At 47.1% G+C, this 22524-nt stretch overlaps 1 protein-coding gene across 1 annotated transcript in view; it reads left to right on the forward strand.

Moving 5' to 3' along the window:
* Positions 1-22524, forward strand: part of gli3 (GLI family zinc finger 3) — a 92534-nt gene that overhangs the window by 18969 nt on the left and 51041 nt on the right. The window contains exon 3 of the mRNA XM_070986142.1: positions 16598-16843. Within this exon, the coding sequence (XP_070842243.1) occupies positions 16598-16843 (246 nt within the window). The remainder of the gene's footprint in view (positions 1-16597; positions 16844-22524) is intronic.

A 22524-nucleotide genomic window follows, 5' to 3' on the forward strand; every position in this document is an offset into this window, starting at 1 on the left:
TCGTAATGTGCTGGTAATTACAGCTCTGAACACATAATGTTTGTCTTGAAAACCTTGCTGGGGATTCTCCTGCACTGACTCAGCCACGTCAGAAGAACCGCTGCAGCTTTAAGCAGTGTTGCACTCCTTACAATACAGTAGTCTCATAATTCACTCGACGAAGGGAGTGGATGATACTTATCTGCGGGGAAAGGTCGCTTTTAGATCCCAATCTCGCTCTTGGAATCAGAAGATATCTTACACATTCTTTGTGTTGTTATAATTACAGCACATTCCCAAGTCGCCCCCAGAACTCATAACCTCTTATCAGGTGTAACCCGACACTCGCCTCAACTTTAACCCCCGTAGCCCCTGCCCGACCGCCTCGATCCAAACAAAAGGTAATTGTGAGCAGCTGTGGAACCCCAGCGACTGGTTCTTCTTAGGAAGGCCCAGCCAAATATTTCCCCCCGTCAAGCAGAGTAGCAGCCCCTGATCTCAGCACAGCGGAGACCCCGTGGTGCACCCGGCAACAGCGTGCTACAATAAGTTGTGAAAAGTGGAAAATAAGCTGGGGGGGCAGTACACAGGGTGGATGTTTAGCTTGGTGTCTCCAAAGCAAACCGCTGCTACCGAGCTTTACAACATTATTCTGTGTTGGGATCTGCTTGCAAACAGGTATTGATCACGATCAACGGCATCAGCAAACTACACTTTAGCCTTGAAACTGGTTTAACACTAAAATCTACAACTGTCCTCCTCCTCCTCCTCCTCCTCCTCCTCCACTCTGTCTGACCCTCTTGTCCCTAGTCTGTAAGTTTTGTCCAAGTTGAGCAGGCCCAGAGTAATTATTGAGTCCTGGTAGAGCGTTCCCACATGGTTGGCTAAATGGTGGCTTCATCCTGTGTGCCATTCATCTCTGTGCCCCCTCCTCTTGCACTGACAGCTCAAAAGAGCCGACTGTGCCACAACAATGCTGTGATTGGTGCTCTTTAGGAGGGGTTCGGCGGTGGGGGTGTGGGGGGGTGGGGGGTGGGGGGTGGGGGGCTGCTCTCCCCTCCCACCCTCATCATTCGGCAGGCAGGTGGACCACAAAGTCCCCTGATTCTTTTGTTGGGTCCCGAGCTAGAAAAAAAAAGATGTCCGTGCTCCTTGCCTGAATAAATCCTGTCGTCATGGGATAATTTGCTAATAAAAAAAAAAAAAAAACAGGGGGTGGGGGCTAAAGGATTGGTTATTTGAAGGAGAAAGGACAGGGAAAAAGTTTCTGGTTGGTTGGACTTTTATGATATGGGTGCTGCTGGTTTGAGGAAAGAGATGGAGTTGGTGTAAGTAATAGGATGAGACTTGAAAAAGGTGGAGTGAGTGAGCTGGGACCTTTTAATGGTCAAGGGTCTCAGAGGTTACGAGTTAAGCCCTGAAGGGCAACAAATGTTCGTCTTTCGTGTAGGTGACCAGAGAAATCACTAAGCAAACAGAGAGCGTGGCTAAAGCGTTTAAAGGAGAAAAAGCGCACTTGAAAAAACCTCCTGATGGGAAGAGAAGGAAGAGTGATACAGAGAGCGGCGAGAGATAGAGGGGCCACCTTCTTTTTAGGCAGCCATTTAAATGATCAACAGTAAATAGAGGGGAATGTCATCTGACAGAAATAAAGTTCCCGTTAACAGCGGGGATGGAAAGTAATTTACAGATACGCTGTCCCCGCCATCTTTGTGCCTCCCAGATAAGGTTTCATTTCAGAAACGGATAGGAGACATTTTCACTTACGGGCCCCCATTCTGGGACACCTGTGATAACAGCTTGTGGACCCCTAATTGAAAATGGGTTTCAAAATGGATTTTCACTTTTCTTCCTCCCTCCTCTCCCCCTCCATTCCCTCCCTCCCTCCCTCCCTCCCTCCCTCATGACTAACCCCCCCACCCCCCCATCCCCGTCAACACCCAGCTCCATCCCTTTTTCCCCTGGCGTTGCCTAGTCGTTGGCAGAGGGAGGCGATATTGGAAGGACAGGGAGGGAGAAAGGAGGAAGGGAGGAAGGGAGGGAGGCTAGGGGGAAATGGAGCGTTGGGAGCGGATCATCCCTCAGCCTGTGTCACAGCTATGACAGCCGCGTGATCCGTCTTATTAATGAAATCATTGATCACTTGATGGGACTCATAATCAACTGTTTCTCCACTGTGTCCTGCCCCATCTCCTCCTCCTCCTCCTCCTCCTCCTCCCTCCTCATGCTGCCACCTCTGCATTCCACTTTTTATCCCTGTTTTGCCCCCCCCCCCGTAAAACATGAACTGCTTTGACAATCTGATCTTTTTCGTGGGTCTGAAGAAAAGACAGATTTATATATGATATATATAGAATTAACACTAACACCCAGACAGGGCCTAACAGGAAATGCTGACAAGTGATTCAGCATCTGGAGATCTGATAGGGATTTTAAAAATGGCAAGACTTGGAAGAAATATGCCTTCGCTTTTTTAAATTGGCCTTTTCTTTTAGAGGAAACAAGCCAGTAGTTATTTTAAGAAATGTGCTCAGCTGTTTGTGCATCACTACTTCTAAAAAGGGATTTCTGTCATCTGTATTTGTGCTGTATGTATTTCATGGGGACCCGAGGAGGAAGCAGGGGCCCCTCTGTGTTACCTTACTCTGGGCTCTGCCTGTGGGGGCTAATGAGAGAGGACTGATGGAGGGATAAAGGACCTCATGGGAGCTCCGGCTGGCCCACGGGTCAAACAGCACAATGGAGGAGGCGTTATAGAGCCTGACACACAACCCTACACAGGAAAACTGGCTTTTAGTGTCAAAAGACCTCTGTATGGTACATCAATTATACATAGAATACATAAAAACTTATTATACGAGCAGAAGTAAATACAGGAAAATACTTATTTGTCATTCTTTATGACATGATTCATGAGGTTTTAGAGATATACAGGTATCAAAAATAAAATCTACCTGTGGATAGAGGTTTGTAAAGTCACACTGGACCCATGTGTGCACACAGTGGGTGTGCTTTTCTTTCGCTGGTGAGCCATAGCCATTTCATGGACCTCTGCACTGAAGGCAATTTCCTGCAGCAGCAGGGGGACAGGCTTTGGCAGAGCCACCTCACGGGGGCCTGAGGCGCAGGATTAGCTTAGCCTCGCCGCTGCTCAGGGCGGAGGGGAACCTCAGCTGCCCGGCCCAGTCCAGCCCAGCCTGGCCTCTTCTTGTCTGGCACGGTTCCGCATGCCCAGATCTGCCTGCTGGAGCTGGCCTGCTCCTTCACTGCCGGAAGACGCATATAAGCCTCTGCCTCAAGACTTCTGCACGCTGTGGAGATGCCGCCAGGATTTAGCTGTAGTGGAATTGCATCGTTTTTTTTTTTTTCTTGGTTAGAGATCGTCCTACTTGTTTGCTCTGGTGGGTGTAGAAAGAAATATGGCTTTGAACCTCAATGAAAAACTTAAAATTAGCCCTCAGAGGACATGACAGTTTTTTTGCAAAACAGGTCTGGTTTTTGTAGTCTTTCTGTCAGTTATGATAACTTTGGACTCACCAAAGCAGTTGCTGTGATCTGGGAGCTTTCTCTGACTTCATATATACAATGAAGTCAGAGAGGGCAAGAAACACGAGATGTCAGACAATCAGACATGACGTAAATGAGATTATTTAAACAACTTTTTTTGGATGGATAAAACCCAAAGTGAGTGAAATGTCAGTAATATTCCTTTGTTGCACTGGAAAACTGGACAGATGCAAAACTATGGTAAGTACAGCAGGTCAAAGTTGAACAGGAAACTGCAAACTATGATGGATGTTTGTAACTGACGGTTGGGATGATAAATATGTTGCCGGCCTTGGGGTTTTCTTCCAAGTATGTTTGGTGGCCGGGGAGTTTACTAAAAACCTGCATGATTGTGTTGCGTGCTTGGACTTTTTTTTAGCAATGCTGCATTCCCAGCGAGCACAGTGTTATTATTTCCAATGGAGATGATGGCCGAAGCTACAAAAATGACACCCAAGTTTTATGTTGTAGATGAATTTCCCTGTAATTTGCACCGATTATGGAGGGCAATCTCAGTTTTACATGTCAGTCATAGATTTTTAATTCTAACAGGCTGTGATAACTCATGCTGGCCATCACAATGGCTCCTTAGGAGAAACTGAGATCATTTTCACTGACACGCTGAGAGCCAGAATGGCCTGGGGGGTCAGGGGTCACCCGGGTCAGGGACAAGTCTCTGAACCGACGACCAGCCTCACAAAGACAAATCAAGCCGCCCTGTGTGAGAGGACCAGGGATTCATCGAACATCCCAGCCCCGCTGCAGCCCAGCGGCACTGCAGCCCTGCCGGATGTCGCTCCTCTCAGAGAGAGAGGGGAGGCGCAGGGGCTTCTAAGGGCCCCATAACCTCATAAACCCATAAAGTGGGGAAAGAGCACTTGATTATTCTACCACTCTGTCCATTTGTCGGTAGGCATCAGTGGCCTCCCTCCTGCCAGGAGCAACAAAGCAGGAGTGTCCTGACCCTGCCAAGAGGATTTATTGTGGTGTGTTCTTGTCCGCGTCCTGTCTGTTTTGTTTGCTCGCTCACACCTCCTCACCACAGCCGGGTTCTTGTTGAATGGGACTCAGGGTGAAGTAGCAACTAGTGGCCGTGCCACCAGTGTTGGAGTTTGTGTAAAAGAATGACGGTGCATGGCAGCTCATGAGCTGATCTTATTCATTCTGTATGTGATTTTATCGACTCGTTCATACACTGTACGCAATTTATTTTAAGACATGTTCTGCTTTTCATTTTTTAGTTTGACTTATTCTAAGTGAAAAGGACATTAATGAGAATCATGAACCAAGTAGTTGGTTCTCTATATGCTAAAAAAAGGGACAAAAATAATGTTTCATTAGTTAACATACAACAGGCATCCAAGAGAAGGACTTGACGTGGATATTGAGTGGCGTTAATAGCATTAGCTACCCTAAAGCCCCCAGACCCCCCAGACCCCCCAACCCCTTGCCATGCAGCTAACGTTAGCAGCCCTATAAGCTGACTCTGCCTGGAGCTCCCAGTGAACATGGCGGGACTAAAAACAGTATACAGGAATGTTGTACCAAAGTGATTTTCCTGCCATGTTTGGCTCCTAGCACCCAGGGCCTGAGTCAGCTAACAGGACCGCTAGCTACATGGCTAACTGAGCTAACTAGCTATCAGCAACTACACTTAGCAGTTACTTTAGCAACAAGTAAAGCTATCTGTCCATCAGAAAACTCAGTAAATCACCTCGGTGCTTTAACCTTATTCCCTGTCGTCAAACTGGCCCCCGTCAATTCAGTGTTCCTTGCGGCCATGTTCACTATGAGGCTACTAATTAGCTGCGGTTAGCGTTACTTTAGCATGTGAAGCTATTTGTACAGGGCAGCATAAAAAAAAAAGGATTCTGACTTCATAGCAACTTTAAAGAAAAGCTAAATGCCGAAGAAATACTTTTAATGTATGAAACTTTAGCTCAATTCTGTAATATTTATGTCTTTTACATCCTTTCCCATCAAATACATTTTTCTTTCTAACATGTTGGCGAGGTAGCCTAAATAAAAAGACTTAAAAAAAACATTTCTGGCATTATTGTTATAAAGAGACGGCATCTGTGGATATAACATCATTTTTGGAGCCTGAATCTTATTTTTTGCGTCCTGTATTTTCAGGCCACTTTCGCTCAATGTTAAAAACTCACTGGATTAAATCAAGACATGCTTTGAGAGAGCAAAAGGCCCTATACCCCCTAATCTCTCTCCCCTGACCTCCACACCCTCTGGGCCTTGACTCTCACTCTTCTCCCTGCTCCCCCTCCCCTTTCCCCGCCCAGCTCTCTCCCTCGCAGTGCGAAAGAGGAGCTAGGATCAAAGGCCATAAACCATGGCAGTGATTTCTGGTGATTGATTAGAAGCAGAGGTTGAGAAGCAGCAGCTCTCTCCCCTCCTTTCTTCCCACCCTCCGGTGCTGCGGACGCATTCTCCCAGGGCTCTCGTAAATAGCTCAGGCTTCAAGTGTGAAAAGAGTTGCCTCGATTGGCAGACAGAGCCCAGAAACACATCCGTGCCGGGGCGGCTTGGCCAGTTTTTCTGCCTCTTCCTCCTGGATGGCAGGGGGGTGTCAGTTGATAAGAACCATTTGTTGTCTTGCTTGGATCTGGGGAAGGACAGTGTAATCCCCTCGCCCTGGTTTGTTCGCAGAGCTGGAGGAAAAGAGCAGAGGAGAGGAGGAGGAATTGATTTTCAGAGAGAGGGCATGCGGAGAATTGAACTCAGATGTGTAGCAGAGGCAGGGTTTGAAAGAAACATTCTACTTGCGGGGAAACAAATGTCTGTAGCTTACAGCACAGGGGCCGCGCAATTTGAACTTGAGCAAGTCCCTCTAATGTTAATCAATTGCATAGCTGTCTTTCACCGTTCTCTCTCCCCGCCTCCTCCTCCTCCCCCTGTCCTGAGCCCAACTCGCCTGGAGGCCTCTTGACAAGCAAGTTGTCCTGTAAAGGCATTTTAATAGGCCATGCCCATTCAGACGCATTGAGATTAATGCTCGAACCGCATGCATGCTTTTGCACAGAGACACAAATACACATGCACCTCTCTGCAGTCTTTCCTAGCCTGCCTGATCTCACCTGGAGCTGCAAGTCTAATGATGTTCGGAGTGTGGGCCTCGCAGCGACAGCTCCAGTCCCGGGGAGATGTGTCTCATGTCAGACTTTGCGCCAGACAGACTCCAATAAGGAAAGGGGGTCGGTGGTGAGGTGGGATAGGGTGGGGTAGGGTGGGGTGGGTGCTCCTCAACGCAGCTGGAGCACAGCCAAAACTAAAAGTGCAATTCTCTGAAGGTTTTGTTTTTCCTCTGTGGTATTTACAAAGTGATTGAGCGCATTTTTGAGTGTCATGGAGTATCTCATTACGCTCTTAAAAGCTTTTTATCCATCCACATGCTCTGAGATATGTACACATGCATTGCATACTGTAGATACTCGGTCATGCATGCATGCAGACACATAATCTCTCATTTTCTCTCACTTTCCTCGACGGCACCGAACTGTACACACACACTTGATGCAGCTGGAAGATGGGCCGTCATTATTAACTGTTTGGCGACCTCATGACTTCATCTTCGGTGCTGTCAGAGGCGGCCCACATTATGTCTCCGCTCGGCTCAATGGGCTCTTTGTTCTGGCTTGGCTCTGGAGCAGCTCAGCATGGGGCTCTGGAGGGAGGGAGACGGGCGGACGGAGGGAGGTAGTGGAGATTTGGGAAAGACATGGGAACCGGGAGAAAACATGGGAGGATGAGGCATGAGATCAGGAAATCAGGAGTGAGTAAGAAAAGATTAGCGGGAAGAAAGTGTGAATGAGATACAGAAGGTGGTGTGTAGAGAGGCAAATGCAGCACGCTACAGGTGAATCCTAAGATAAAGAGGCGAGTCTTTTACCATGATAAATTTAACACTGCTCTCGCTCCGTCCCACTGAAGGCCAGATTATGAAGGCAACTTGTCATCAGAGCTGCGCCGGCCATCGTTGTGTGGAATGTGGGATTAATGGCAAAGTAATGCGGAGATTAGAGAAGGAGGCGAGAGCGGAGCGGGAGGGGAGGATTCGACTGCCGGGAGTGACAGGAGAGGTCATACATGAGGAGAGCTCATTACAGAGAGAGGACAGCAACAGGAGGCAGAGACACGGGGAGTAAAGGCAGTGTTAGGAAGCCACATGATGTGTGACCAGGCAGTGGAGCAACTTTCACTTTTGTAGACTTTTGCATATTTTACAACCAAAATCTATGACTCTTATTCCAAAAAGGGGGTGCTCTGAGCAAAACGTGTGAAAACGAGTGCAGTCATTGCAGACGGACTGAGCCTTTCCAGGATGCCCCTTTCATACCCAATCATGATACTGTCACCTGTTACCAATGAACCTGTTTACCTGTGGAATGATCCAAACAGGTGTTTTTGGAGCGTTCCACATCTTTCCCAGTCTTTGGTTGCTCCTGTCCCTACTTGTTTGAAACGTGTTGCTGCATCAAATTCAGAATAAGCAGATATTTACAAAAATCAATGAAGCTGATGAGATGAAACATTAAATGTATTGTCTTTGTGCTGTTTTCAATTGAGCTTATGTCAAAAAAGATCAGCAAAATATTCTGTTTTATTTATGTTTTACACAACATCCCAGCTTTATTGTAATCGGGGTTGTACGCTGGATTCATTTACATTTTCAATGATGTGGTCAGATGTATGAACATGTTTTCCCCATTTTTTTAATACGATCCTCAATGTTCTTCCTCAAAGAAACTTGATAAATAGTTGTTTGATCTCTAATTACTATCGCATCTTTGTTCCCATGTTTTTTCTGTCACTTTGGTATGATGAATAGCCCTGAAAGTGACCGGTTAGATGAGTTAACACAGGTCCACAAAGTGTGACCTCTCTCTTTAGCCTCTCCATTAGCGCTGCTAAGAAACAGAATTTTAGGCTCGACTGTTGTTTCATGCTCCTTTGAAGTCATCCACATCGGATTTCTTTTCAAAACAGTTGCTCATCTTTTTAATCTCATGCCTATCCAAAGACCCACACTGCCAGTTACCTAGTTATGGAGAAAACTGAAAGGATTTGTTGCTCCGAAATCTTGGACACCTCAAATAACTCCTCTCTAACACACACTGCAATGTACAGCAGACTTGGTGTGTGTGCAGGGACTCAGTGACACTGACACATACTGGCTGATCTAACCTGTGACATACAATATGATTGCTCCAGTCCATCATATCGTCCAAACCTGCAACTTTCACCCTGTGTTGTCATTTTTATTGCACTACAGAGCCACTTATCTAATCACACAGAAAGTCTGGAGCCTTTTCCTTTCCCCTCCTCACCTCCATCCTCCAGCACCTTCCAAGCAGACGGTGGTTAAGTCTGTTTGGCCAACACAGCAGATCCTCTAATCTGCAGTGCTTTCCCTTCCTGCTGCAGACACTGTAATGAAGGGGTCCAGGTTTCACCTGTATTTTAAGGGGGAGGGGGTGAATGACACCCTGTTTATTAAGCGGGCACTCCCATTCATATCACACACTGGGGGCGGGTGAGGGTCAGGTCTGGGATTTCGTAGCCAAACCGTCAGCCCTAATGATGATGATAGGATGTTGGAAGGCAAATGATGATTGATAGCTTTATAAAAGCTTCTTTGTGAGGTTATTTGGCACGTTTTAGGCCTTGATGGGGAAAAAAAATGTGGAAAATGAACTAATGTTATTTTATATAATTAATGTGTCAAGCTGTAAATGCAAGAAGTTGATTCAATTAGAATTGGCGTTTTTTAACACCAGGTGACTTAATGTGTGTGCAGAACAGCCCCTCATTGTGGGAGCTGAGTGAAGGAGTCAGTTGAGTTGGGTTATTTTTATGACATTTGGCTTGTAGTTTGGAATTCTGATTGTCATGCTCTCTGGTAAATAGACCTTGTGTCCAAATGTGATGGGTTAGAAACTGTAAGCATTACCAGCTGCACCATCAAAGGCCCAGGCATGCTGTTCATTTAACCCAGATCCGTCACACTCATGTGTAGCCCCTGATTCAACCTGTAATGTAGACATTCAGCAGAAGGCATTAGACTGAGACTAATGTAGAGTTATGAATGAGAATGAACTCCCAGCACCTCTCAACCTGTTATCAGTCAAGGGTTACTGACTGCATTTTAACATGTTTGGCTGTGGTGCTGTTGGAAATGAATACAGAGGTACAATGAATAACATCATCATCAGCAAACAGGCAGTTCTGTGCCAGCACACAGAAAGTACATCCACACTACGCTGGCTAAATAAAAAGACAGTAAAACAAGCATATATTGTCTTGATTTAAGATATTTCCTCTCACTTAGATTTCACTTTTTGCAGTGTGGCATCATGTCACTGTTTTATTCTTCTTAAGTTTTCTGACAACAGAACAATATGTAAATGAGAACAACTGAATTTTAGTTCAGCGGGAGGTCACAGATAGCAAGAGGGAGCAGAACAACCCGAATCCTTCAGTAATATGACTTGGAAATGTTATTCTGGTTTTCACACTTAGACAGTGTTTTCAAAATTAGCCAGCTTAGTGTGGACAACGTCTTAAGTGTTGTGCAAACATGGCTCTCGAAACAGTTTCACCTCTGTTTACTGAGCTGCAAAGCAGGTGCGAGAATAGATCAGCAGCAGCGGAGCAGGCAGTGGATTCGACAGACAGATCTGAACATCCACAGGCCTAATCACCGCAGAAGAGAGGAGAGAGAGAGAGAGAGAGAGAGAGAGAGAGAGAGAGAGAGAGAGAGAGAGAGAGAGAGAGAGAGTCCACTCTGGACTTAGACGTTCACCAGTCATTGATAAAGTGCTTAGCAGCAGGAAAATTAATGAATCCGGCCTGACTGGGAGAGGGGGGTTTTGGGGTTGAAGGGGAGGGAGAAGAGGAGGAGGGCTGTTGGGGGTGTGTGGGGGGGTAATCCTGTTCCAGCTAAATGGCTGATCCCTCTCATTCCTTAGATATCAAATGTCAAGAGTTAAATTAGCCTGCTAGCCTCAGATAGGAGTTAACATGCTTTTAAATGGGGCGGGGCGCTGCGATTCCTGGACCCTCTGGGATGGCGGGCAGGTGCCTTTGAAGTGTCTAATTATCCAGCTCCTAGTAAGTGCTGGCTAACTATCTTAATGTGAGCCTCAGTGCCTCAGTGTGGTGCACACTTATGCACTGAAACACATGTACCAGAATGTGTGAATGCGCATTTTACACAAGCAGAAGCGCACATCATACTGTGTTTACTTAAGAGTATTTAGGGGACAAATGCACCTTGGATGTGAAGTCTGAGCTATGGAAGGTTCAGTGAAAGAACTTTATGATATCATTGTACTCTGTAAGGTGGGAAACATCCACAGTGGCATTTTGGATCACATTTGCTTGTGCTTGAAATTATTTTTTCTATTTTATCCTAACTGTTGGCTCTGTGTTTCTTTGCTTTGGCTGGATATCCATTTCTCTTGGCGAGCCGTTCCTAATCTGAGTGCCACAGACTTGGTCCGGATCACTCTGGTGTCAGAAGTGGGATTCCAATGCTGAGGCCCAGTGGAAAGCTGGCCCACTCTGGTCTGGTGGGCAGTGTGCCCAGATTCACCCTAAAAGACCCACTATCCCAAATGTACGTGATTCTGCCCCAGTCTGCCCTAGAACACAATCATTTTATATTGTTGCAGAGGACAGTATAAATAACTAACAGGTTATGGCGGATCATAGCTTGCTTGTGAGTATCTGAGGCAATGCTAATACAGCCTATAAGCCAATCAGACCACTAAATAGCAATTTTTGCTTTGAAGCCTTGATCAAATGCATCTCTTGGTGTTTGATTCCTCAAAGAATGCAGGCCAAGGTGCCCTTTGAGTGAAAAACCTTAAAAGCCATAACTATCCATGGTCAAAAACGCATCAGTGTGCATTTTAGAGTCAGGGCTTTCAGCTCTCTCACTGCAATGCTCATTGCTCCCTCACAATGTGGCCCTGATGAAACGGTAGTGGGGTTTCGGCCGCTCTATGGTGGGCCTGTGCCCCTAATGGGTGAATAAGGGCTAGCTAGGGGCAGGCGGAGGCTTGGCATGACACAACCCTGCTGTGAGGCTGATTTGAGGTGAACGTAGGGAAGATGGAAAGCGCCAAGCAGGCTTTGATTTGCCCCTCCCCAGCCCCGGGGCTTGGAGGCTGGGACTACGAGATGCTGAGCTCTGGGTGCGTCCCAGCAGACCCCTGGCGGCAGAGAGAGCAGGCTGTGGAGCAGGGGGTTGGGGTGTGAGCCAAATTGAGATGTGGGAGTCATCAAATTTGCCCTAGATGAATATTGAAGAGGGCGCTTGCAGGCGCTGTGTGGGGAATCGGCAACTGACAATCAACTGCTAACCAGGAGAGGGAGCATCCTCACCTGCCCATGCCTCTCGCTGCAATTCGTCCAAACATCAGTCACACGCTGATGGTTAAATAATGAACCACTGCGGATTCACTCTGCAGAGACAGAATCAAACATGAGCGCAAAGTTAAAGGGAGTGAACTTTAGGTTTGCTGAAGTCCTCCAGAGCTCTGACAAATATTTTGAATGGGGGGTTGCTAACTATCCTGCCCCCAGACATGAGGGTAATGTCCCGATTCTGCCTTCTGACATTTAGAGGATTTGTTTGTCAAGGAGTTTCTCGAATGTCGCCCCTTTTTAGGCTCCGCTGGGAGTTGGTAACCTTCACATAATGCAGAACTGAACTCTTTTTTTTAGGGGAAGGCACCCAGCTCCTTATGGCACTGCGCCCGTCAGCCAAGAAGTTGATCAGAAAAATACCTCACACAATTGCAGTAATCCCCTGTGCTCTGGTTGTGTTGGGTTTGGTGGAGTTTGAGCGGTCTCTCTCCCTCGTCTTTCAGCCTGCGCTAATCGTGAGTGATTCCCTCTGTCTATAGCGCCAATGCCAGGGCCGGTGAATCAGGTACATAAGCCTAAGCCGCTTGGAGAGGTGCTCTTATTAAACTCCAGCCAGCTGCTGGAATTTTTCTTCCCCCTCTCATTGTTAATTGGGGAGTCTTGAGTCTTTCCCGGGAGTTGATTTGCAAGAGAAAGAAAAAAAAGGAGCAAGAGATTATTGCACAGGAGGAGAGGAGCTTTGAAGAAATGTTTTGTGGTTTCACTGTATATCCTCCACTCCTCTCCTCCTTGTTCACTCTCCATGTGCTCCCCAGCCAAAACCTGTTTGTGCCACTGACAACAGTGCTTTCAGAAGTTCGAAGGTGGAACACAGCAAATGTCTGGCTTTGGCTCAGAGGTACAACAACACCTCCTCTGATGTTTAGGCTTTTAGGAAAGGGTGGTGGTGGTGTTGGAGGGGGTGGTGGTGTGATGTGCAATGGCCCTTTGTGCACCCCTGAAACATACGTGCCCCAGCTTTAGAGACCGACCGAGTTCAGGCTGGAGGGCAAATCAGATGCTTGAGAGTCAAGGACAGATTGGCATGCGCGGGAACAGCAATCCTTGTTCTTAACCTCTGCCTCTAGAAAATACCTTCAAAAACAACAAGCCAAGGGTTTTGTTTCACTTTTCATTTCTTTGAATTGGCTGGGTACCCTTAACTTAAGCCCCCCCCTTGTCCCAGAGCCCAACTCTCAGAGACATTGGCCCCACTCCATATCTCATTATCTCTTTTAAAATTTCATTTTGTCATTGCATCCACGCTCTCTTTTATGCCGCCATATTAAAGGCCATGCATAGGGTTTTCTCTGAAGGTATTCGTGCCAGTTTTACAATAGAGACCCCAGACAAGGGGAAAAAAGGGAGAAACCTGGGCTTTAGGATTTAATGAGTGGCTTGCTGGGGGTGAAAGAAGGATAGAAAGCAAGTGAGGGAGAGCAAGGGAGAGTGCATTTGTAGAGGGTTAGAGAGAGAGAGAGAGAGAGGGGAGAAAGAGTAGTAAGGGAGGAAGAATGCAGGAATGGAGCACCAGGTACCATAATAGTGGCAGAGAAAGCTCCTGAAATACTAGAGCCGGGGCGTGTGCTCTGATCAGGACGGCAGTGAGCACAATTACCTTCTTTTCAAATCCTTCAGTGACACTGCGGGAGGAAGGAGGACTTTGAAACTTGAAAGGCAGGAGCTCGCTTTCAACCTCAAACGCGAGCAGGAAAGGGCTCTGAAATTTGTTCAGTGCTCCCCATCCACCATTAGCTTGTTTCTTCCTCTCGCCTCCAGGCATTTAAGCGCTTTTTGAAAAGATGTTAAGAAATTCAATCACCATAGAGAGAGAGAGTGGGATAGTTCTTTTTTCTGTTTTTTTTTTTTTTTTTTTTTTTTGAGAGAGGCATGCTTTCCTCTGGTCCACAGAGGACCGGCCTGCTGCTTTTGTATTGGGCTGAATAGACCTGCAAACTGGTAGAGGACTGGATGTGGCAACCATGGGAAAAGAGAGGGAAATAAAAGAGGAATGAAAAATGAGGGAGGGAAAAAGGGAAAGGGTCTGTTGGGCGGACGGTCAGAGTTAGAGAAGTGTTGCACAGTAGAACTTTTCAAAGTTGCATGTGTTTACCTGCGTCTGCTCTGTCTTCATTAGCCCATTTTTTGACAGGTTCCTGACATGGTATACGGACACAAAAAGTTTCCACCTGCAGGTACAAGCAGCACAATCGAGAAACCTCACTCTCTTCCACCAGTACGAGAAGTCAATTGACCCTTGTGCTGCTGAGTGTTTGTTTAACCATTTAAGGTGCTATAAACTGAAGTAATGAAGCCCCTGAAGGTGGTATATGGTAGAATGATGAACCCCCTGTGGGCTTTCCGTGGTGACCGAGGGGGATGGTGGGACTGTGACACGGCTGTGATTGAACTATTAGCCGCTTGACCTCCCTTGGAAGAGAGAGACATATCTGAATAGTGCTGGGGGTCACTGGAGGAGGAGAAAAAAGAAAGGAGCAAGAGAGATTGGCAAGAAAAGAGTGAACAGAGTGAAGACAAATTAAAATAGTAAAAAAGAAGTAATGCATAGTATATTTTCTAAAGTAAGCAGTTGAGTCTCTAGTAGTTTTTCGTTCATTTTAGGCTAGTTTTGGTGCCCAGTGGCCTCCTCGCTGCTACACCATCTAAGACCCCTGTGATTGGTCCATGTATAAAACATCAAATATGTGTACGAAAGAAAGTAAAAGAACTCATAAATTCCTAGACATTTTTTATTTTCCCAGATGTAATGCTTGATTTTCTGGATTTGAAAGAGCTGAGAGTACACAGTGGAAGCCTGTGCTACACACAGCTACATGCTCTACCCTTAGCAGTGCTTGCTCCCAGCATAGTTTACAGCCTCGACTTCTTTCAATCCATGTCAGGAGATGAACCCAATTCCAAAATCCCTTTATGTTAATATTGCGCTTTGCAAGAGCAGACCTATTAATCCAGCTTTAACCGTATAAGTGCCATTATTCCCTTAATAAGATCACTGGCTGTGCAGTATAGGATTAAATACTTATATCATAACTGACACTGTCATTTCCTGCGGATGAGAGTGGCTTGCCTCTCTGGCTGTCAGTTCCGCGTTAAGAATCCTTGAATCTGCTGCCAGTGCTGCGCCGTTGCACCGCTGGCCCGAACGCTGGTAATGGATGTGGGAGAGTGAGGGGAATAAAAGCGGGACCCGTGGGTTGCTACCCTGCTCTCTCTTCGCCTCACTCAATCTCATTCTCTCTTTCAGTGTCCCTCTCTTAACCTCCCCCTTTCTTTTCTCTTCTTCTGTGAAGTGGTACAGCGCTATGGCGGTCCTCTTCAGTGCTTAAGGTGGTGCTCTTTAATCTGGCCCTCTCTTCTGTTCTTAATTGGCAGTTGGATGCTGTTGGGTTGCAGTGCATAGTGGGGGAGCCCTGAACCGCTAGGCTGCTAATACAACAGAACCTCTGGCGCCAGCACAGAGGCATTTTGCCAGGGTCTCAGTGAGCCACATTAACGCAAGAATGAGCGTTGGAGTGCACTGTTGACCAACACCCTCCGTGGTGAAATCATAATTGCATATAACCAGGACTGAGCATGAAGACCATTCATGGCAGCAGCTGATAAAGGAGTCAGGGCCTGAATGAAGACCAGACTGGGTTGGAGTGCTTGATTTAAAGAATGTGGCTCCGGGCCAAAAGAGTCTCATTCTACACATGACCTTACTAAGGACCTCAAAGTACAAAACACTTTCGGGCATCTAGCCTACCAGTTTGACATGCCATGCCAGTTTCTGAGTTAGTCTCTATAGTATTGTACTACAGAGAAGGCTAATACCAGGTCAGGAAGCCAGCTGAGCCTTATACATGTCAGTTCAGAGGTTAGGCCAAGGGTCAAGGGTCATGTCTTTCTAGTGGAGCTCAGCCCTCAAACTCAGCTCTGCATATATCCTGCATGCCAGGCAGTTAACTCCAGAGACCCCACTCCTCCTAATTTTGCCCTCAGTACGAAAGATTAGTTTAAAACAGTGAGAGAGCGGGGAGAGGGAGCAAACAGGAGAGCGAAGGGTGGGGTTGATACAACCCATGACGCTTGGTAATGGGCAGCTTGGAATGCAGACGGAAAGCCTGCGTTGCCTCCTCCACGGGAACCCATTTCTTTCTAAAAAGAACAGACAGAGCTGAATTTAAGAACAGACTTTTGGGAAACACTGCCTCAACTGTGTGAAATGAAGAGGTTGGGATTTTTTCATCCATGGTGTCCATTCGCTCATACGCCATCTGCCTCTGAACTCCCACATCTGGCGCGGTAGAAGGGAAACCCTAGCAGATTTACACCCATAATACCCAGCAGGTTTCAGGTGTACAAAGCTGATCTCCAGCTCCTCCCTTTGCCGGCGCCTCCTACACGAACTGACTTCCTCACCGTGTGTGTGAGCGTTCAGTGTGTCTGAAGCTGTGTGTGTGGGAGTGGGTATGTGTAAGAAATTTAACCAGTATGAGGAAGAGATTCTCACCTCTGCTCCCATTCTTATATCTGCTCATAGAGATATGAGATATTCATATTTTTACTCCCATATTCATTTTTATATTTATACACCATCTGATACATCTGCTCAGTGTTTCCCTTCTTTGTTTCACCTTTGCAGAGGACGAGAGCTCCGGCACGCCTTACCACCGTGAGAGGCGCAATGCCATCAGCTCCCAGGCCCCGACGCCCGGCGCCCCGGACAGGAACGTAAGCGAGGAGCCCTCCACCTCCACAGAAGAACGGCCCTCCCTGCTCAAGAAGGAGCTGCATGGTTCCCTGCCCCACCTGGCTGACCATGCCCTGCCGTACCGAGGCACTCTGTTCGCTATGGACCCCCGCAACGGCTACCTAGACTCACACTATCGTAAGTCCACCAGCTGCAGAGTAGTTGGTATGGTTTATTTTAAAAGTGTAAAACTTGTAGATTTCGCAAAGAAGCGGCACAGCTCAAGGACGTATTTGCAGCACTCCAAAGACTGAGGCCAAGTTCGGCTCTTTACTGTAGGTGAGAGGCAGGACTGCCAGATGCTTGATTAAGTCTGACAGATTAGCCTCTCTCTTGTGCTCACTACACACACACACACACACACACACACACACACACACACACACACACACACACACACATTTCTGAACACATGCACGCACACTCGTCTTGTTTTGTGCCTGGGAAGTTAGTATGGGGAACGGCCAGCGTAGCTTCTTAATTCCCTCATTAGGGGCCTGTCTGAACACAGTACTCCGCTTTCTCTCATCAACACACACTTCAAAGCCCCAAAGCAGCGCCGAGTCAAACCTCACCACCCCCTACTCTGCCGCTCTCTCTCTCTGTGGGACTCAGAGCCTCTCTGAGAGAAAGGCAGTGAGAGAGAGAGAGAGAGAGAGAGAGAGAGAGAGAGAGAGAGAGAGAGAGAGAGAGAGAGACTAATGGAGATGAAGCCTGAGAGATTGAGGTGAAGGGAGAGCTGTGGCTTGAGTGAGATACTGAAGATAATTTTGAAAAAAAAGGTGAGATAGACAGTAGTAGTTAGATGAAAGTGAGGCTGTGTGTATGTGGAAAGAGAGAACAGGAGATAGATGATTGGGGAGTAAGAGGCTGATTAGGAGGTTAATTCAGTGGCCACTGTAGCCAGGACTTAGCCCGCAGACAAGGATTTGATGTGATAGCTTGTTTAGTTTGGTTAAATTGGCTCTGAATTGGGGCAGACAGAGTGGGACAGAGGGATTTTAATCCAGCGGCAGTAATGAAAAGTCCAGTGGACCCCAACCTTATACTGTAACTCCATTTATTCAGCCACTTCATTAGCTACTGCTCCCTCGTACTTTGGTGCCTGAGAGTCATCAAGGTGCCTCTTTAAGGGCAAGGTTACTTAAAACCAGGCAATGGTGCTGTGGACAGGACCCTCGAGGGCAGAACATTACTGCCCATTACATCCTGACCTAACTCAGCAACACTGCCACTTCTCATTTTATGTGTGTGTGTGGGTATGTGTGAAGGAGCTCAGGAGGTTCCAGACCACTGAAGCCTCGGGGTGTGGAGTGGGGAGGAGGGGGTCATGTGGAGGCTTGGGGTCATGTGGAAAAGTCACAGTCTGAAATGGAGAGTTCAAAAGCAGCAGGAGAAGTCAAAAGGGCCGTAGAGCTTCAAGAGGCTTTCTTTGTGCATTGGGGCTCAAGAGGCTGGAAGACTGCAATCATACGAGGCAGAGCAGGGAAGAGTGATGCTTGCTGGGACGCTGTAGGCATGATAGGTTTTATTCTCCTTCTGCGCGGCCTCCTCCATGATTTAATATAAAAGTGCTTGTGCCAAAACAACATGACTATTAACACTTATCTGCCACAATTTGATAATTATTATTTATGGAGATTAAAACATTTGCCAGTTGCAGCTTCTCAAATACGAGGATTTGCAGCTTTTCTCTTTTTGATATCAATGTGAATTGAACATTTAAGGTTTTCAGCTACTGGCTGGGCAAGAAAAAGCCCTGGGGCTCCACTTGGGCTCTGGGAAATTGTGATTGGCATTTTCTGTCATTTTATACACACAATGATTCATTGATCACTTGAAATTGAATTGTTAGAATAATTAAGACGCCTAATGTAATTAACTCTTACACAAAAAAGTTAAGACCTGATTTGTTACCAGTAAAGAGGAAAACCTCAAATTTTAACCTTAAAAACAGCCTGAATGGCTTCTAGTGTTTTTCATTGATGTTTCTCCGTCAATTCTCTGATCCCCTCTGCTCAGGAAGACTTATGATCTGAACTGAGAGCATAGCTGTGTAAAACACCTCCTCCTGGCCCCAGGTGTTGAGGACATGGGGTGTCCCTGAAGGCGGCGGTCCCATTCTGTCTGATTGAACCCAGCACCAGAGCTCAATCCCCATGAGCTCCAGTGGTCTGAGGGTCAGCAGAACGAAAGGGTTCCCCTAAAACCTCTGCTTCCCCTCCCTCCCTCGGCTGCTTTGAACCAGAAGCCTGTAGAGTCTGTCGCCACTCCTGCGCCACTAGGTGTGAAAAGCCACGGGCTCCTGTTCTGGTTTCTGGTTCCATACACATGTGATCACACGCACGCACGCACGCACGCACGCACGCACACACACACACACACACACACACACACACACACACACACACACACACACACACCCCTTACTCCATCAGTGGTAGTCCCTCTCTATGAGGGCTTTGTCACCTCCTAAATTCATCCCAGGTGTGTGCATGTGTGTGTGTGTTTGTGATGGAGAGGGGGCCCTAAGCTTTTGTGCTGTGCTTGCATAGCGTGCCACGCCACGCAGCAGACAGCCAGGTAAATCCGATTACTCTTAGCACTGGTGTGTGTCAGTGCTTAATGTGCCTAAATGCGACGGCACCTGCAGCCTCCCCACACCTGGTCGCTCGGTCATTAACGTGGTGGTGAAGCTCTGGGAGGCGTGGGAGTTGAATAACATGAAGAGAGCAAGGAGGGGGGTTTATCTTCAGGGGTCTGTACTCTGGGTAAATCTCTATTCACCCAGACTTGTGATCTCCCACTCCTCTTACGTCCGCGGCCTAAGACTGTGTTTACTCTGGTTTTTACACCCACTTCAGTGCAGAAAAGAGGAGGCACTAAGGAAACATTGCCCCTATTGTTAGCATTAGCTAATCGTGGTGATGCCTGAGTCTTAGCCGCTTTTCTTGGGCAAACACTGGATAAGAGTCCACATCCTTCTTACCACAACACTAATACATGGGGCTTTGTTGTGGGATAAGAAGAAAGGATTGAGATGAGGATTAATGAGGGAGAAGTCTTCTTTTTAAGATCTTAATTGTGTAGAAGTGTGAATGGGATGCGCAGCGCCGACATCTGTTTACATTGTGTACTGATTAGCCGGTCATTGGTCCTGCAACAGTGAGCCCACTTGCTGGCGAAGCATCTCTGCTTCCTCCGAGGGGATCTTCTTCTTTAAAGTGTGTTTCTTAAACACTTGCCCTTCTTTGCCAGACTAAACACATCCGTGGAGGGACTTAAAGCACGTCGCTTTCAGTGGCTTTCTTGCAAATGTTAAAACTGCACTGAAACACCCGAGAACGTTTAGTGAAAGGAAGGCAACTAGAGGAAAGTGAATTTGCCAAGCTTGAGAGACAATGGTTAAGTATTTTGTTGCTGAGGTGACATAGGTTTTGTGGCTCTACTGTATCTGTGATACAGTAGGTCATTGATAGGGGTGGACCAGACACATGAGGTGTGTCTGCCGGCTGTGATGGCTGCCTATGAGTCTTTAGGTTAGCTCCTTAAAAAAATCTAGCCCAGATCTGGCTGCCAGGGCTTAATCCCCACACCAAAGCCTTGCCGCCCTTGACTGATCTCAGAAACCAAGCCTGCTGAGCTAGAGGCAGTGGAGGTATGGATCTCTTGGCTGAAGGATTCCTTCACATGTATCCCAGTAACCCTGCTTGGTCAGCCTGGACAAAGGTGACCGTTACCTGAATCATCCAGGCCCAGTGTTCTGGGAAAGCTTGTGTGAACGCTGAGCCATGGTGTAAAATCTATCCTGGGATTTTATGATGTGGTGGCGGAGGGGGGTGGCAGTGAGTGTCCAGTCAAAGGGGCTAAACTCTAAACTGCTGCGCCGAGCTGATCTCAGGTCTACTGGGCCGTATCACGCCGGCCGCTGCCCTGGCGTCAGTCTGTCTGCCTCAATATCAAAATGCAGCTGACCACTGAACTGAATGAGCTAGCTGTCACCAAACTGAACGTGATCCGCACTTCAATGGCCCCGGACTCTCTATAGTTAATTACCAGGCTCTTTCAGTTCATATGGACTGCACAGGCCCTTTCCACATGTCTCAAAACTGTAAGAGCAGCAGAGAGAGCAAGAAAGAGCAATTATATTGTGTGTGTATGTGTACGGTTGGTGGAAAAAGAATACAAACACTCTTCTGAACTCGCACTCAAAGAACAAACTTCCTGGCCTCTTGTTGGTTTAACCGTGACAAGTGCTGGCTGGGATACAGGTTCAAACGTCCCTCCCCCAAAGAACTGGGGAGTACAGAGGAGAGCCTGGGGTGAGAAGACACGTGCCTGTTTCAAGGGTAAGTGTTTGTCTTTGTGATTGTTTCAATATTGGCTTTTTGAGCGTGGTGGCACGGTGTAGTCCCCCAGCGGTGTGCCGGCACAGAGAAGCCTGGGGCACACTGCAGGCAATGAAGAGGGATCCCTTCCATCCACCTCCTTTCATCAAGAAAGAACAACATGGGCCTGTGCTCTGCTGTGGCCCCTTGGTCCAGCGCACCAGGGATAATCAGATGATCCCCTTTTATACAGCTTATTAGAGGCATCTCATGCTGTAAGATAGGCCATATTCTCACATGCATGCGCCCCTTTGTAGCGCTTGATGATATGAGGGGGTTAAGCAGAGTTTGAAGTGCTGCGAGAATGCACGATCATACCATCTTAAGGTCATGTGGTGCTCTTACCGCAAAGCTGGTGTGTGTGAACTGAGGATCTCAGAATAACGGCAGCTCTTATTAACAATGACAAGATTAAATATGAAGGGGCTAAGAAGAATTAAGGAGAATTTCCAGCGAACTTAAGATGTTCAAAGAAGGCTACTCAGCGTTTCTTGGTATCATTGTCACAACATCTGTCAGTGCGTTTTACTTCCTCTCACTTGAGATTGGTTAATCAGTCAAGCTACAGAGGCAAGTAGAAACAATAGCACTTTGCTGATGTTGTTGAAGGCTTAAAATGAAGATTTGCTGCATCTGCTACATCCAAAATGAGACTCAACTGCAGCAAACAACACTGCTAACAATAATATTAAGCAGTGTACTATGAGAACAACAAGACTAAATGCTCATGGGAGCTTCTCCTCAGCTAGCTGCTTGAGCGTTTTCTCTCCTCCTTAACTTACCCTGTAGTCTCCAGGAGGATAATCACCTCTGTGTGCTGTGGGAGAATCAGAGTTATTTCATGGCTTTCCACATGTTTGTTTCCCCTGTATCCAAATCTCATCACTCCTTTCTGTATTTGCATTCCTCTCACATAGTGGCAAAGATAAGCGCCCTTATCCCTTCAGCAAACAACCCGTATCTTTCTCTCGTCTCTGGAGGGTCGCAAGTATATATTGTTCTACATGAAGAGGAGGCTGATGAACACAGTATAATTAAAATGTTTCGAGCAGCCTGGTGAAATGTAAGATATCGCTGTAGAAAAGAGGAAGGGAGTCAGGGCTGAGTCGGAAGGTGTAAGTGAGACAGAGGGATAGGAAAGAGAGAGAGAGAGAGGAGAAGAAAGAGGAGGTGTAACAAAGCAGAAAATGAAGAGAGACATAAAAGAATGGGAGCTCAAGGAGGTCAGACCCATCACAGGCTTTAGTGTTGCCTTTAAAGATGCCTGGGACAGGTGGCAGCTCCAGACAATCTCGCACCACAGAGCAGCATCCTCTCAGGAGAAGATAAGGGATTCCTCCATCCAGGCACCCTCCTCCTCCTACCTCTCCTTCACTCACACCCTCCTCCCCTTCCTGCCGTCTTGGGGTTCTCCCAGACAGGCTTGCTTTG

The sequence above is a fragment of the Chaetodon trifascialis genome, chromosome 18, assembly GCF_039877785.1.
Source record: "Chaetodon trifascialis isolate fChaTrf1 chromosome 18, fChaTrf1.hap1, whole genome shotgun sequence".
Classification (NCBI taxonomy): Eukaryota; Metazoa; Chordata; class Actinopteri; order Chaetodontiformes; family Chaetodontidae; genus Chaetodon; species Chaetodon trifascialis.